This window comes from Blennius ocellaris (genome assembly GCF_963422515.1).
Source record: "Blennius ocellaris genome assembly, chromosome: 12".
Taxonomy (NCBI): domain Eukaryota; kingdom Metazoa; phylum Chordata; class Actinopteri; order Blenniiformes; family Blenniidae; genus Blennius; species Blennius ocellaris.
Window position 1 is genome coordinate 19,402,018 of NC_137661.1, and position 17,838 is coordinate 19,419,855.

The window sequence follows — 17,838 nt, forward strand, 5'->3', positions numbered from 1 at the left end:
TGCAAACTTGTCAAAATAGTCAGGTTTTTCTGACATTTCAGACCGAGTGAAGAACTATTTAGAAAATCAGATTTTGAAAAATATAGTAAATCTGCCTATCACCTGATGTGATATGGCTTATATGTATTTATACATTATAAATTAGTGTACTAAATTTGCTAATGAAGGCATTTAAAGTCAATTTGTATAACCCATGCCTTCTTTAATTCATTGGGGGTTTTTTTAAACAGGAGTTGATAAATGTGTCAGAAGGTATTTTTATTCTGTGGCAAATGAGCGATGCAAATGCATTTTAGGTTACCTAATTCAATGTATTGTAGCTATATTTGTCTGGCGTTGGTTTTGTGCTTTGTATTCTCTTCACATTTACATCTAGTGTTGGTCTCTATTAATAAATAGCAAACACCTTATTATCCACAATGTGGAAATTTCCCTAAAACATGCCATTACAAGGCACATTTACAAGAATGGATGAAGGCGCAGTTATATGGTGCTGTCCTCGCTTCAGGACGCTTGGTGTCGCTATTCTTCCATCTTTTTATACTTTTATTCAGCTCAGGTTGTCAACTGTGGTAAACTGGGTACAGAGACAAAAAACACTCATATCCATACCAATTGGAATTTTTTAAAGTCAGTTTGTTTTTTAATACACCGTGAGAAAATAGGAGGATCCAAAGAAAACCTACACACTCCCTGAACCAAGCCGGATTCGAACCGGCGTCGGAAAAGCGGACCACGACCACACAGCCAGGTAAGGGACGGACCTGTTGGTCCGTGAGGAGTCGATGTGAGATGGAGCACCGGACTGCGGTTCCCTTTGCATCCTGCAGGGGGCGCCGCAGCGGTCGCGTCGGCTCAAAAGCCAACCAAGCAAACGGCTCAGCGGCAGCAGCAGCAAGTGCAGCGCGGTGGAGCTGAGAGGAGGAGCGGAGACTCCGAGCCGCCCGTCGCTGAGGACACACCGCACAGATGAAGGCGCCGTCGCGGATAACCATCACCCATTCCTCCGTCTGATTTTTGTACATTTTTTTTTTGTTGCACACCCTGTGACCTCCTCAGTCCCTCCTGCCGAGGTCGCGCCGCCGCCGCGGGTCTTTCACTCGGACGGCTTTTGCCTGTTTGTTTTTTGTTTTTTCCCCTCCGGGAGGCTGAATGGAGCCAGCAGCCGAGGGAGCGGTCGGGCTGTCGGAGGCCAGGGAAGGGAGCCCGCTGTCCGTGGCCGCAGCATCCGATGATGGGGACACGGTGGTGGGAGTCAGCTACGGGATGGACGCGGGGGACATGGGTACTTTGACATTTTACTCACATTAGTCAGCGTTTATTGTCCATTTTTTTTTTGTCATTGCCAACCACAATCGTCCATCTCCGGCAGCGTTTCCGCGGCTGCCGTGACCAGAAAGTCCCGACTCATCCCGGCTAGCAGGGGACCGATCAGCTAAGCTAGTGGCTCAATAAGGCGATACAATGTGAGAAATAATTTCAAGTGGGATTTAAACACATCCTGCATGGGTTTGTAGGTATTTACTGTTTGTGTGCGTTCACGTAAATGCAGCCCAAGCCAAGGAAAAGGGCGATGTGACACATTGCACTATATAACTGGTAATGTCTCAAATTATTTATCAGGATTACTGAAATAATTGTTTTGAATCAAAGAAAAAAAAATCAATGTATTTGACAAATCTTCAGCTTTAAACACCCAGCTATGACCACCTGTCTTCCACAGTCAGTAGTAAAATATGAAAATTTGAGCATAGCCCATCATTTTCATGTTCATACTCTATGATAATATGATAGTATGCTGCCAAATTCACATTTCAGCAATGACAAGGCGAGTTAAATAATCTGCAGCTACTGTGGCCGAAGCACCTGATAGTTAAACGCCACACAATAACATGTTTTATTTATTTATCTTAAATTTGGATGCTGTTTATTTTATAAATGATAGGTAGATGACTGGTCATTGCAGCAATAGCAACGCTGGTTATAGTCACAGTGTCTGCATTCGATTCAATTCAATGTAACTCAGCCTCCACAGCATGAAGATATACTTCCTTGATCCTGCTGTGTCATTTTAACAAGGCACTTGTCTAAAGATTCAAAATGTTGCATGGATTGATTAAATCTGCTGTTTACTTGACATAATTTAATAGCTGTGTTGAAATTGTCTGCTGTAATTTGATGTTTTTAAAATTTCACCACTACATTTAAATGTTTAATATCCATACCTTCATTAGTTCATCCTGTCATGCATCTCCAGTACCTGCTGCATGCTTCATAGGGTTGCGGGAGCTGGAGGCTGTCATCGCTGACATCGGTGGGGGGGGGGGGGCAGGCTGCACCAGTCCATCACTTTCTACCGATTTCAAGTCATAAAGTAGCCGTCGTGTGTTTGACCACTCAGCAAAAACCCAGTGAAAACCCACCCAGGCGGAAATAGATTGTGCAAACCGCAGACAGAAAGGCAGCGGGAAGAAATCAAATCCAGGTCTTGTTGCTGAGAGGCAACAGCGCTAACCCCTGTTAACCAACTGGGCCATGCCTCATCTATTTGTTTATCATCCGATTTTTTTTTTCAAGAGGTTTCGGTCCCGTGTCAGCAATACCCAGAAGCCGTATTGTATTTGAAACTTCACAGGTTGTTTCGTAGCGTTCCGAGTGACCTCGGTGTAGATTTATCATGTCAAATGTAGCTGCAGGGGCCGTCTCACATGGCTGGTGGCGTCTTGTGCTTTCTGGTTGGAGTGGGTCACTCGCTGGAATCGATCAATGCCTATATATAAATGATGGGAGCGGTTTACTGGCTGGGATTTCATGTCGGCTTCAAAGAGTGAGATGTTGATCGTGGCAACCATTTATTTATTTATTTCAAATTGGTCTAATTGAAGAGCGGTAAACGTGAGCCACTGGCATCTGAAAGAATCATGACTGTGTAACAGTTGGAGCATTAACAGTTAAGATATTGAGTCGCCTGTTGAATTTCTGCATTGTGGTTCATTTTAAGAGACTCCATTTGCTTTGTGAGTGTGTGTAAGTGATAAGAGATGAAGGAGTTATACTGAGTGGTTGCCCAAGGGATGGGGCAGTAAATGCAAGCTTTCCCAGATGTCTGTTTAATCTATGTTACTGAAATCACTTGGCAAAACAAGTTAATGGTTCTTCAGATCTCCTGTTTAAAATCAGGCCTCGATAAACTGTTTTCTGTATGAATGAACAAGAAGTCTTGATGCTTTTGTCTTGTGTTGGTGGCTCGTTCTGATCAAATGTCAACATTTACGCCACAGTGAACCGGACATGGAGATATTATAGAAACACAAACACACACTGTGATAAACTCAGGGCAGATTGCCTGCATTAGTTTAAATCTGTGGGATTTATTAAATCGGCCTCTTTTTTCCCATATGAGAATATCAGGCTCACTATATAATCTGTTCTTAACCTGTTAGTCAGCACTGATGTTGTCTTTGAATATGAGTTTGTCACACCCATGTGTTGTAAGCTACTTGCGTTCATTTGTTCATAAAAGATGTCGTTTTATTATAGGAAAAGTAAAGGCCGTTTTTGTTTTGCATGTTTGTTGCACCATTAAAAAATACATACTGTATGTGGACTGGTTTGATATCCAAGCTTAGCAAGCGGTGTAATCCAAATTATTTGACAGTAATCCAAACCGATTAGTATTTCATGGGCTGGAGGTAGAACTATAAATCTCCCAAAAATGGGTGGAAAAAAAGATTAACATTATTGATTTATTCTTTCTTCTCGTCTATTCGCACATGTACTGTACAAGTCACATCTGAATCAGAGCTTTCTCACACATCCTGCTGCACCACTTCTTTTTAGTCTTTCATAATCAATAGATTTGCGTGTGTTTGGATGTATAAAACATGTTAGACAGGTGCCTTCCCGGACCTGGTTTAGCTCCATTGATCTAAATAATAGGACGGCATCATCAGCATAGAGTTGACTGCTTCTTATTATCAACAGTATGTCATTGAGCCAAAAGTTGATAGACCGGTGACCTTGAGTGTTTTGAGAGGTGCTAATAAATACAAATTGTTATTATTATTATTATTATTATTATCTGAATAAAAGATATGAGTGCCTGTAGCTGAGTGGACAGACTCAAAACAACTGTCAGTTATTTTGCATTGACTGCATATCTGCACTGCACATCAGTTTGTGGGATTTTCACTGTCCGTGGTTTACCATGTTTACCAGTCAAGCTTCACTGTATCAAAAGAGGGAAAATGGCAGCCAGTTGCTTTTGGTTGCAGAGGGTTTTTACCTTCATTTTTTTTCCCCTCAAGCTGGCCGTATCTCGTTCACCCCATCGTGTCATTTCACAGGATTGCGCCTGCTCAGTCAGTAGTCGCCTCACATGCAATGAAAAACACGGCCTTTACACGGGCCTCATGCAGCTGACTGGTTTCAAACAAATACATTGCTGAGTGAAGCTCTGCTGTGCCAGATACAGTTTATTCTGGTTAAAATCTTTCGGGCTGTTGCTGATATCCTGACTGATTCACCATAAGCTGAGAAGGTAGTGAGATATGATGCTCTCTAATACGTTGGAGTTGGCTTTAAATGTTACCGAAGCAGGAAAAGCTTGACATCCATGGTTGTGTACCTGTATTTCAATCCAGGTTGACATGGTTATTATTGCATTGCATATCATTGAAGTTGTCATTGCAGTCAGACGTATATGTTGTCCAAAAGGTTTATGAAATTCATGTGACACACAAGCTGATAAACTGATAAGACTGCTGAAAATGTGTTTTAGGAGACTTTAAAAAAAAAAGTGTGTTCTGCTGCTCCCATTTGCTGAGGTCACCAAGGCAAGTAATTGAATCTTGCACTGCCGACTTGGCTTGGTTTAACACCAGATGCCATTTTTGTTACAGCTGAGATTTTGCCCTGGGTCTCCCACACTCAATGTCAAGACATACAACCAAACATATACTGAAAAAAGCTGATATTTCCTTGAAAACCCTGACAGTTAATCAAACATCACTGGGTTGCGTTTTTGTAGATATTTACACCCAGAAATAATAGACAATGGTCGAATTGAACTCGTGTGTCATCTGCATAGGTTTGACTTTCTCCTCCGAAAGAGTGTTCATGTAACATGTCAAAGAAGCCGGTGTGAGAGCGTTGTTAACACTGGATCCTGCCGGTGTGTAATTGCAGGTCTTGCTGTATGGCTGCTCTGAATGTGTGGGTGTCACAGCTGGCTGTTAAATAGCTGTCTGAGCATTTAGTCCCATTCAAAGCCGTCCTCGGGCAGTTGTAATTTGTCCCCTTCGACTTCTGTCAGCACGATGGCAATAATCTCATTTACTTACTCCCCAAACTCCAACTCCACCACTGGCTCCTTTCCTTTCCTTTCCTTTCCTTTCCTTTCCTTTCCTTTCCTTTCCTTCACTTCACTTCCATCCACTTATTATTCTTTAGCTTTTTGCCTTCATGTTCTTATTATTTATTAATTTCTTCTTTTTTTTTTGTCTTTACTCCTCAGAAAGCCACAGCTCATTGTCTTTCCTCCTCTGTGAATGATTCTCTGTGTCAAGTCACTCATTTGTCACAATCCATCAGTCCCCCTCCTCCTCCTCCTCCTCCTCCTCCTGTTTTTCTCTGCACTCTCCTTCAGGCATGGCCCTTCAGAATCGCTGACGAAGGCACAAAGTGTAGTTTGCCTCCGCCTGTGAAATTTACATCCATCTGCCTCCTCCTTATTCTTTCATCAAGGTCTCCCTCCGTCCTTGTGTCTGTCTCTCTTTGTAACCTTGAAATCCGTCTCAATGCTGATGGTTGGTTCAAAGAGCTCCGGTAAGGGTTTGGACCCTCTGCCAGGTGATTTGATGTCATATTTTACACAGTGGGTGACGCAGTTCCGCCGCCTCTTGCGTGCTGCTGATTTCTCAGTGCGAGCGGGGGGGATGTATGCTCCAGTAGCTCTCCTGAAAAGACAGTGAGTAATATCCATTTTGTAGAAGCAAATAGGAAGACAGAAAGGAAAAGGAAGACATGAAAAATTCAGATCGTAGTATTTTCTTTTTTTGTTTGTTGTGGTGGCGAGTGTGCGGTTGTAAAAGCGGATGGATGGAGCTCGGGCTCCGTTTCACAATCACGCGGCTGCAGTGTACTACTGCTGCGGTTTCCCTCTGCGGGGGAATAAGGCAGGGGCCTGCTGTTTTCAATTAGGAGAGTTACTGTGCCCAGTGTGCAGGCTATTATTATTTCATAAGCGGCACCTGGAGCATGTGCATAGAACGAGTGGATCAGGAAGTTGCCGAACCCTATCTGAGTCGCCCACATTGGATTAGTGATGATTATAGAAAAAAAGCACAACCAGTGCTTTTTTTTTTTTGTATCTGTTTATGTGTTCACCCTTTGATAACTGGTCACTTTGTTCAGTTTCTTCTCTACATTTCACCCAGCAGATGCTGAGCTGAATGCCCAAATGAAATTAGCAGTAGCGTTCCCCCCAAAAAAAATATTGTCAAACATATGAAAGAAATGTTTTATTTTCAAATTGTTAGTTATGCAATGCATTTATGAAATAATGAAATGTCAGAGCTGCAGGGAGGTGTAGTGTTCCACACTTAAGCTTCACAGTTAAAGTAGCCCTGGTTTGATTTTTTTTTCTTTTCTTTTTCTTGAGGGCCACCCTGTATAGAGATTGCACATTGTCAATGTGTGTGTGTGGGTTATGTGATGGTACTCTGGTTCTAGTCCTCTTGTGCTGAGGTTGCCAAAGTTATTTACACATGTCAAACTAACCCATAATAAAAGACACCTTTTCGAGAACCTACTGCCGACTTCGGAAACTGCCTAATGGTTTGAATGTTGTTGATAATCGTAGCGGACCTTCGGGGAAATAAAACTGCGAAAGACTTGACCAAAAAGCTATGAAGAAGCACTGTAATGTTAAATTTGTATTCCTGTAAATAGATGGTTTTGTTTAGTTTTTTTTTTTTTTTTATTCTTTACTCACTGTCTTTACAGCACAGGTCATTTGTAATCACCCCGTTTCATTCACGGTAACCTAATTGGGTTGTGTTCTCTCTGTTCTGACCAAATGTGGGAAAATGCGGGCCTTCAATGTGTCAGCTGTGTTATGTAGTCCTCTAAAAGTGAATGGCATGCAGAGCTTTCCTTGTCAAGGAAAAAGACGCTCCGGGGTAAATGCAAGTTTAATAGAGTCTTAGCAGTGAGAAAATGTATTCATTCATTAAACAGCATGAGCCCAGTTGGCAGTTATGGCCTTCGCCTTGCGTGATCAATTGTCTCGCGATGGTAATTTCACCGGGGAAGCCGAGAATGGAAATGACATGAACTCCACTTCTCCTGCGTCGGTTCATGGCTCAGGGTGTCCTGCCACTCGGATTCAACTGAATCTTCGATGTTGAAAAGGCTTCCTCAGATTCATTAACTTTGTCTCGTGGGGGGAACTTGACATAGATTTTTTTCTTCTTCTTCTTTTTTTTTTGTCCCTCGTCCCGGAGGGAATCTGTCCCCCTCTGTAATGATGAGCAGGTAAAAGATCAAACCTCAAGAGGTTTGAAGACTTTTTTTTTTTTTTTTTTTTTTTTTTTAAACCTTTTACAACCAACACATATCTGCCTCAGACCAACCCGGTGATAATCAGGCTATATTGTAGTACAGAAATAGTTCAGTCAGGTTTACTGTGACAGACGTTTCTATAAATCGGCATAAAATTGGCAAGTGTCCGTATAGAGTTTTGATGTCAGGCTGGAGACTGATGGGCTAAGCCATGACCAGCTATGTCCTTTCTTCAGTGAGAGCAGATTACTTCCTACTGAGTCACCACCACCGCCGGTGAAGATGCAGCTCTCAGCAATAATAGTGCAGCTGAGGGAGTCCGTCCGGCCCATTGTTACCTTGTTTATTTGGGTTATTTCTGTACTTGGGGCTGGAATTGATAAGATTTGGTTCAATCCAGTTCTATTGGATTCTGCTTATGTTTGCCTCTGTATTGTGTTTCTGGTTGGCTCAAGATCAGGTTTTTCAGTGTGAAGGGAGAAACTGGTAGGGTTATGAATATTTTTGTTTTCCTGGAGTTTATACATATATAGACTCGTGTAGATGTGAGGCTGCTGCACTCAGAGAAACCTGGACTCCCCGCACATATATTGCAAGTATGCAATCTAGACAAATTAACTAAAAATAATTAACGACTGAACTTACCTTAACGTCAAAAATGAGAATTTTTCTTCACTGCATCCAACATGTGATGAGTAGCAGCATTCGATGCCTCACGAGTGTTTACCAGTCCACTCCTGCACTGTTTTAAGGTACACTTTGTAAATATGTCTTATTTAAAACTTATTTATAAAAAAAAAGGCCTGTAAAATAAATCTGCCTTTTTGTTACAATTCCTTTGATGATTTATGTGTGCTGTTCTCTGAGGAATTCACCTTGATAACTTGGACCCAACAGCTTGAGAGCCCTCAAAGAAAGTTCACAATTCAAAATTAGGTCAAATCCACAGTTTGTATTGTGAACAATGCTCCTGAACAAGTGTGACGACGGCTCAACAGTCAAATAACAGTGTTCACTTGTGCTTTACGCAAATAGAAATGGACAGTTTAAAATTGTTGACTTGTATTTCATTTGGAGGACAAAACTTGCAGCAGGTTCCTGGCTGGGTGTGTTTCTTTTATTTCACAAAGGGTATTTATACTCAAGAGACTACTATTATGAATGGGTGTTTTATTTTGAGCCTCAGAGCAGTGGGAATTGAGAATCCACCTCAGAAACTCAGTTACTCTTAGGGATGTGATTGATGTCGCTCAGGATTAGTTCGTCATTCTTTGAACAAAAAAGGAAATAGCTATTTATTCATTAATCTCCTTTATCTTCACACACAGGATTTTGTGTTTACCGGGGGCGGGGCATTTTCTGACCGTGTTTGTTTGCACTTTATTTCTAAATCTTTATCACTGTTTAAAAAATAAATTGAATTATAAAAGGTTTAGTTGAAGATCAAAAGGTCTCTTCTACTCTCCACTCATCTCCACAAAAGGACCACTTTCCCCGTGCTGACCATTTCCACTATTTTGGGGATCAGCAAGGATCACGAAACTCAGTTCTGATTTGTGAGCTCAGTAATGAAAAACATACTGAAATTGCATAAGAGTGTGTGTGTGTGTGTGTGTGTGTGTATCATTTTGCCGGCAGGACTGAGCTGTTTTTAGCCTTGCCCTGAGAACACGGTGCTACAACTCAACCCTGTCTGCTTCTGTAGGAGCAGCAAGAACTCCCTGCACGAGCACAGTGCACAGAATCTCCTGATCTATCACTGAGATATGCGCCATGTTATTAAAACCCCACAAACGGTTAACACTCGTGAATTTTCCCTCCAAAAATAATTGGATAAATAAAAAAAAAAATACCCATCGAAATTTTACTATAACTTTTGCTTCGCCTTTGTGCTGACTCTGCATGTTGACTCATGCTGTGTGCCGGCATCACACTCCTACAAACAGGCAGGCTGACGTCTACGTAGCTGACTGTGAACATAGCTTGTTGTATTGACTTTGGCTGATGTATGCATGTGTTCGCGTGCGTTTTATACCTGTGATATGTTTAGGAGCGTGCTTCTGTCACTAGACTCAGCCAAGCAGCCCCCGCCAGCTTTCAGTGCTCTCACGAGGAACAAAAATATATTTTAACCAATCCACCTGTTCTATTAGTCAAATTCACAGTATAATTAAGCTGCCGGCTCCTCTGAGTTCGACTGGAGTCAATAGCTGCTGTCAGAAGCAGCTGAGCTCTTTTCATCGTCAGTTTGAGCGTTGAATCAGTCGGTACGGACACGAGCGGTGGGAGGGAATGCTGAATATTTGCTTGTGAATTGTTTTAATGATGTTTGCTTCGTCAACATGTCAGCAGGAGGAAAAAAAACGTGAGAAAAATGTGTGTTTGTGTAATTGCAGCCCACCCGGCAGTAATCACTGATTGATTCAGCAGAGCTTGAATTTCATAGTCCGCGATGTCGAAGGCAGGGCGTATACAGGTCGAGTAACCCAGAAAAAACAGACGGTCTCTTGACTTCCACCTGTCCTTGCATTAGGGCCATTTTATCCTGATAATCCAGACAGTTAGTCCCGTAACCCGGAGGGACTGGGATTAGCAATAGTAAAGTAATAGTGGCCGAGATTTGGCCGGCTGTGCTGCCAGACTGCTGTCTGTCTGCGTGTTGCAAAACCCCACAATAGTACGTGTCACATTAGAATCTAAACACAACGACACTCAGAGGTGTCGGAGTTTATTTTAGCTTCTAAAATTTCTCTCGTTTCCAGATCAGTTTTATTTTAATCACTAAGTGGATTTTTTGTTTCAGTATAATTGACCAACACAACAATGCAAAACAGAGAAATTAAATATTTAAAATGTATCTTGTCAAAATAAAAATCAAATCTGCATTATTGAGCACGGTTGTTCTATACATGTTCTATATTTGACCTTATTAATTGTACTACCTGTGTCTTGCTCTGTCTTGCATTGTTTTTTTTGTGGTTTTTAACTTTTGTAAGGTGACCTTGAGTGTCTATAAGTGTCTATAAATAAAATGCATTATTATTATTTATTATGATTAATTTTGGGACTTTTATGGGTTTCATGGTCCGGTGGACTTGAATCACATGGATGCAAAAAAAAAACAACCCAACAAATCAACTTTAAAAATGCTTTTCATTTACTTTGCCATTGATTAACTGATGAAAATGATTTGATCAAACAATTTTTTTCCCCCAAGCTTTTTTTTCCCCATGGATGCTCTGTATTTAAATTAAATGTATATATTTATATGTGCCTGCATGCAGACTATGTTACACATCGCTCATCATATAGCTTCAAGCCAAGTGTCTCAAAGGGAGTGGTATTTTCTTTTCTCCTCTAAATATCTAGCGGCAGTATGGAGCTTTTTATCAAGCGTGCTGCTGCTGATCATAATGGATGACTTGGTATAGTAAAAAGCCGGTGTCTCCAGCTGCGCGCGCTCTCCGTGCATTCACTGTGCGACACAAAGTGTATGATGAGTTCTGACAACAGAGGACACTGCAGCTTTCCCTTCACTCGACAACACACCACGCCGTTCGTTGAATCAGAGGGATGCTGAGAGGAATATAATGTAAAGGGATGCTTGTGGGTATGTGCTGCCACCATCGTCGCCTGATAATGTATTTAGAGATGAATGCAACTAAATTTCCTCTTCAAGTATGAAAAGTATCCACACGTCTGTGTGTACCCACGAATGTGCGTGTGTGTGTGTGCGTGTTTACATGCAGAAGCAATGGGGATAAGCTCTAAGCATATTATTCAGTCAGAGTGCCGTATTCACGAAGAACGTTTAAAGCCTCTTTGAAAAGCTTAACATGAGCAAGTTAATGACTCCTTTGTCTTCAGGGTCACCCTACAAGTGCCTGATCATGAAGAAACTTAAGATGATTTATCGACATGATTGACATGACGCCAAGCTTAGAGTATTGTGATGAGGTGCATGGTTACACTACAACTTGGATAGAGAATACTTTTCCTGGACGGGGGCATCACAACTGTATTTCATCATCTTCTCTGATATGTCTTTCGCTAAAAAGACATCACGAAGCGAATCAATCTTTGTCACCTCAGATAATTAAGGTTTTGATCATCCAGCCAAATCTTGACGATTTAAACAGTTGGTACATATCGAAACAATAGTGCCCAAAACCGTCAACCAAACTTTGTGATTTTTGTCATTAAAGTCGATGAAAAACGAAGTGAGAGTGCAGCAATGCGAACATAAACAAATGTGCTGGAAATGGATTCACGACTATAAATATAACTTAAACGGTGAGGTGTGATAATTGGTGGGAACAGTCTTGGGAAAGCAAGATGAAGGCTGAGAAGTAAGATCGTTGTTTCAGGCTGATTTACAAAGTATATACACAAATCTCTTTGCTCTGCTTCAGATGGCAGTTTGTTAAACGTCCTCGTTTAAAGTGAAAAGGCAATATAATCTACTTTTTAATTTCTCTTGCGTGGGAAGACTTGTTCACAGGAAAATCAAACCATGAGTTCAAGTTTAGACGAAGAAGATGGAGCGTGTATGTTAACCTTTATTTTCATCTCCTGCTACAGTTAATATGTGTTTGCATGTGTAGTTAAAATAACCGTGACCCCCAAGACAAATTTAGGATGTCAGAAAGCAGAGGAATGGAGTTTTGTGTAAGTCTTCCACAGTAGAACCGTCCATCAGAGTTTGACAGATGTGTTACATTACAAGACATTAAAACACACAGTAATACTGAATAACTCCCTCTTATTCAAAATTGAAGGTATTTCGGAAGAAAATCCGCAGAAACTTACTCATCAGAGATTTTTGACATTCAAAATACATCCAGGTGGCCAGAATATGTTTACAATAATAAAAGAGTTAACTCGCCACGAGATCCATCGTTGTTAACGCCAGCCGCCTTTTTATCAAGAAGACGCTGCATGTGGATTAATCGAGTCACGATTATTTAATTTGAGCGTTCATTTTCTCACAGACTCGGTGATTTCAAAATACAAATATTCAAATTTGCACCACACAAAAAAGTTCAATCGGTCTGCAAAGTTGAGGGAATATTGCAGAGAGAAAGAAAAAAACAGCTGATGATTTAACACCTGAAGTAAATTGAAGAATATTTAATATTTAGGCTGATGCATACTTGCTTCAGTCACCTGCCAAAACAAAACAAATAAAAACAAATAAGAATGTTATTGTTGAATTAGGCACACACTTGATTCTAAACGATGAGCCATGAAGGAGGGTTTGCCTTCGCTTTGACTACAGAGCAACCATCATGGTTGCATAATGGCCCCGTGTTGAGTGAGGATGAAGTTAACTTCACAGGTGCTCCGGAGAGAGAACAAATGGGCGCCGCCTTTGGAAACGACCCTCATGCTTGTTGTGAAAGATAATATTTCAACGCCACAGCTTCGGAGCGCCGACTGTGTTTCACACCCTCTGCAGAGACGCGGAGGCTCCGCTGTTGATCTACCTCCTCCAGAATTGAGCTGATTGACGCATTTCTGATTTCTGGATTTGAAGTCAAGATGCCACTTTGACACAAGTGATCAAACGCTACTTTGTTGTGGCATGAAAAATTAAAGGCCAATCAATAGCTGGACCAGCATCGCTTCGCGTCTGCCAAGATAACAAACGGTCATTTCATAGACTGCCTCTTACTTAAGTTCGTCCTCTGGGAGACCCGGTATTGATCCCATCTGGGTCCTATGGTGAGCTGTCAGTAAGACACATCAATGCTGCCGGCTGTATGTGGTGTGAACAGTCATGATTCTTTTTGTTCGCGGGTTACTGGATAATCTCCGCCCGTATGTGTTCTTATATCTGAACGGGCTTCTTTCATTTACCTTTCACCGAAGGATGTCAAGCTTGTTGTGGTTCAATGTCCAGTGACATTCCAATTTGCACGTTTTCTGACACGAACCCTTGAGATATGGCTTTAATGTTAATACTGTTTCAACAGCAATACGGTAAATAAGCTTACTGTCTATGTGCACGTGTTTTTATAATTGTGTTATAAAAGCAAGAAAGTGAACGGTGATCTCCTTCTGGGCTAATGCCCTATTTAACCACAGCATGAGAGGACATGTGAAAAGCGGCGTCTGTCTGTTGATTCCAGGAACATGTGCGGTTGTCATAAAAATGCTGGCTGACCTCAATATGGGGCGCCATGGAAACAAGAGTTTGAGCGTGCATGCGCGCGTGTGTGTGTACCCTTTTTTCTTTCTTGGCCGGGGTCCGAAAGCCACACACTCTCATCAAGCGACAACACTTTACATGTATTTAAAAGATTAGGTGGTTCAGAGATAAAGAAACTGACAATTTGGTCACGGCTTTAGTACACCTTGCTTGTACTACGACTAAGCTGATGTTGAATGTAAGGGACTCGGGTTCAAATCCCGGTGTGGCAGGAAGAGCACCTGGTGCCAGAAGTACAGTGTAAGTTGTCGTGGTTTGAAAAAACTTGATTTTACAAGGGAGCAGCTGAATAGACTGATCAGTACTATATCATAGTGAGGCGTAACCCTGTACACACCACATCTTAATTCATGTCTACCTGTATTGTCAAGATAATTGGTTTTATTCTATGTTATTAGACTGTGTATTATTTGAGGTGAGCTGTTTGGTAACATGCTTCATGCAAAGTGAACTCAGGGTCTCATACAAGATGAAGCATTTTGACTATTTGATTTAAGTCGTTCCTCGTGTATACAATGTTAGGTCTTTTATTTAAAGGAAGGGGTTTTTTTTTAAATCAAGACTTTGCATACGAGCATGGTCACCTTGTAGTCGTTTTCAACAGGCCGAGAAGAAACTCAACCCAACTGTTAATGGGTGAGTCTCCTAAGTGCTGTGAGTATCCCATAAAACCAACACATTCCACTCCAACCAGGCAACAGACTTCACAAGAAACCATTTATTTGGAAAGAGTCTATTTGTTGTTCCATCTCCTGAAGAGCTCTACAGCTCTCTCGTGCAGCGTCGCGCTGGAGTGGATCCCATTACCTTGCATCCTCACTCTTCCAGCCTTTAGATACCGACTCACAACGGCGCTTTTTTTAAAGATAAATGTAAGGAGGTGACACAGATGGCACATTATCACTGAGGCATTTTTCTGGTTTGTCCAACCTCGATTTCCTTTCTGTGAGTAGTTTTCATATTCCAGCTGGGCATGCGTGGGTTTTCTCTGCATTGTCTGAATTCCTCCCACAGTCTGAAGGTATTCATATTATGTTCACCTCTGGCTCTTAAATTATCCATGGGAGTGAGTGTGTTCCTCTGTGGTGGAAAGTCTTCTCTCGATTACCCTTATGATGAACTGGTGAAATATTCAGGGTGAATGTTGCCTCCGGCAAGATAGATTCCCTTCAAGGCGGCGGCATAATAAGAAATACATTTTCAAAAACAATGGATTGTCTTTGGTGTGGATTTATTGGTACAAGTACTCTGATTTCTTCACCACGGTCTGAAAACACGTATTTGACTTTAATGAGGGTCCTGTTTGATTCGAGGTGTGAATGTGAGTGTGTGACATTGTCAGTCTCTCCTGTCAGGGTTGGGCTAGCTGATGCACCATCACCTTGGATGGATGGATGGATGGGTGGATGGATGAAACAGGCTTTGTGGGTTGGGCTGCTGCTGCTGCTGCTCATCCAGCTCCACTGTGTGGGTCTAAATTCTTCTGTGTTACTTGTTAAACCATCACGGTTGTGGTTTGTTCTGAGCTGAACGGAGAGAGGCTGATTGGAAACCGAACCAGGCTCGCACGTGCTCAGTCACAACACACAGTCATGTCGTCGGTGCGTTCAATCCGCACTCGCATACCTTTTGCATGCAAACATGTTCCCAGGTCTGACTTCACAGGTGCAGGCATGCAGAAAGAAAGACACGTGGAAATAGTGCAGCACATGACGCGTCGTCTTGAATACAAATAGATAGGGAACAGGCACTTTGAAATGACAAGAGATGAAACAAGCTCCACACTGAGCCCCCCCCCCCCCCCCCCATCACAGGCAAGGTGAATATTAACATTCCCTTTAGAGCTGACGGGCTTCCTCTTTAATTTTCCACATCTCGAACATTCCTTCATCCAACGTGCAGCTGGTTGTTTTGTGTTTTCACCCCCCCCCCCCCTTTAAAACATTCCACACTAGATTTTCAGCTTGCGGAGGTCTCTATTGGCACACTTTGGTTTTGCTCGTCTCAGGGCGAATTTGTGTGCAACAGAGGGAGAGGGAGAAGCGGAGCAGGAGGAGGGGCGGCAAACTGGCGACTCCGTGGTTCAGTCACATGGGCGTCCACGAGAGGCCCGGCAGACAAGGAAACGCGAGAGGAAACATAGCGAGTGAAGCTGCGAGGATGCTGCCCCTCTCCTGAGTGACAGTGTTGCACGCGCACATGCTCGGCGGTTGGTGTCTCGGCTGCGTGAAGAGGAGGAGGAAGTCCAGACCGAAAACTGTTGTGTTTTGTTGTTTTTTTTAAACCTGCTAATAATCATTTCCATTTTGTGTCATTGTTGAGTGCTAAGAAATGCTATTTGCAAAACGAGAAATGTCTAAACATGAGCGTTGTCTCATCTCTGATATTTGCAATCTTGATTTTTTTTTTTTTTTTTTTTTGTCGACAGTCCAACCGTGTTGCTGCAGTGTTTTTTTTTTTTTTGTAATAAATTCCACCATCTGGACGTCTGACTGTGATTGTGGTTGTGATGATAAGAGAATTAATCAGTTTCAGACCTCCTCTCTCTCCATCTATCTTTGCTTCATCTACATATTTTGCGTACTCCCCTTCCTTCTTGCCTTCCTCAACCCTCTCTCTTCATTATCATGCCGAGTGGCGTACATCTATAATTACGCGTCTTTTCCAGGCCTTAATAGTGAAAACACTCGCCTGATTGCTTTTCCTTAACTGCCTACATCCTGTTATTAGATCAGAAATGATCATGAAATAAACACACGCAGACTGCCTCTGAGATTTACTTGATTGCGACCTGTAATGCAAGAGGTTTACTTTTTGTCCTTGTTTGATATTTCAACAAGTCAGCCTGCTAAAGCCAGCTCAAAAACCCATAGCTTGTATCCTACGATCACTTCACTACTTCCAAGCTTGTTTATGGAGGCACATTTAATCAGACTGCACCAACATTGTAATGCACCACAGTTCATAGTAATCAGACCACATTTGGCAGATCTGTCAATTTGTATTTTGTCCGAAATGTCTGTGCTCCCGTGAGGCCGATTCTCTGGAGCATCCATTTAGTAAGCTGGAGATATTTTACTATGGCTCTTCTGATCAACTGTCAGTTAGTTGGACGTCAGAAACAAAAATGTTTTCAGTCACACTCCCGGTACATGAGGCTTGTAAAAAGGACTCGGTGCCCTTGTCCCTGATGTTTCTGTTTCCTGCAGTCGCTGTGGCTGACAGGGCCCCGCTTGTGTTTTGACACTGTTATTACATAATGTTGAACTGCCGCGTCCACCCTGTGGGATTCATCCTGTGTCACAGAGATCAGCAATGATGGTGACGAATGAGGCCTCTCTGCCACGGTTGCGACTAACACGGCCACCCCTGTCTCCTTTCTCTCTCCGCTTCAGATGCTGCTGCTAAGAAAGCCTTCATCACAGAGGTGAGCCACACCATCAGCCTCTGTCATTCTCACCCTTTTGTGCCCCTATTTTATTTCCTTCACTTGGATCAAACGACAAAAGTGGAAGCAAGACGACGTGTAAATAACAAGAGCGAAAGGTTTCCTTTGTCTAATGGCAACCGTACCTTGAAAATATCCAAAAAGCAAATCTTCAAAGTCTTTTATTGCATCGAGAAACGCAGCAAATAACTGACTTTGAGCTTTATTTTACTTTGGAGATCTCAAATCCTGTCTGCGGCAGTGTCTCTCTTATAGCTGCTGTTGACAGGAGCTTGTTGCTTCATCGGGCACATCATTTCTGTAGCCTTCAGCATATTTTCACAAACTCACCCTCCCCGTAGACTGGAGCCTTGATGTCATGCTACTTTTCAGGAAATGGGGAAGCTAATTTTCACTGTTTAGTGGTTTTAAGTGCTGTGTTGTGTCTGCAACTCTTAAACAGTACAACCTAAATTTAATTGGGAAATCAAAGTTTTCAGTTCATCTTTCAAGGTCATCCAATGGCCTGTATATTTTTGCACATCAATGTCCTAGAAGTTTATTGTGTTCATACTAGACAATTTAATTGAGTCTCACATAATGTACTGCACATAATTTAGCTTTGATTGATGACCCT

The 17,838-nt window shown here is 42.1% G+C and overlaps 1 protein-coding gene across 1 annotated transcript in view; it reads left to right on the top strand.

Annotated features, from left to right (window-relative positions):
• The first annotated feature begins 999 nt into the window (after window positions 1-999).
• Window positions 1,000-17,838, top strand: part of pip5k1ca (phosphatidylinositol-4-phosphate 5-kinase, type I, gamma a) — a 47,366-nt gene continuing 30,527 nt past the window's right edge. The window contains exons 1-2 of the mRNA XM_080506139.1: window positions 1,000-1,285; window positions 17,170-17,201. Of these exons, the coding sequence (XP_080362265.1) occupies window positions 1,153-1,285; window positions 17,170-17,201 (165 nt within the window). The 5' untranslated portion in view covers window positions 1,000-1,152. The remainder of the gene's footprint in view (window positions 1,286-17,169; window positions 17,202-17,838) is intronic.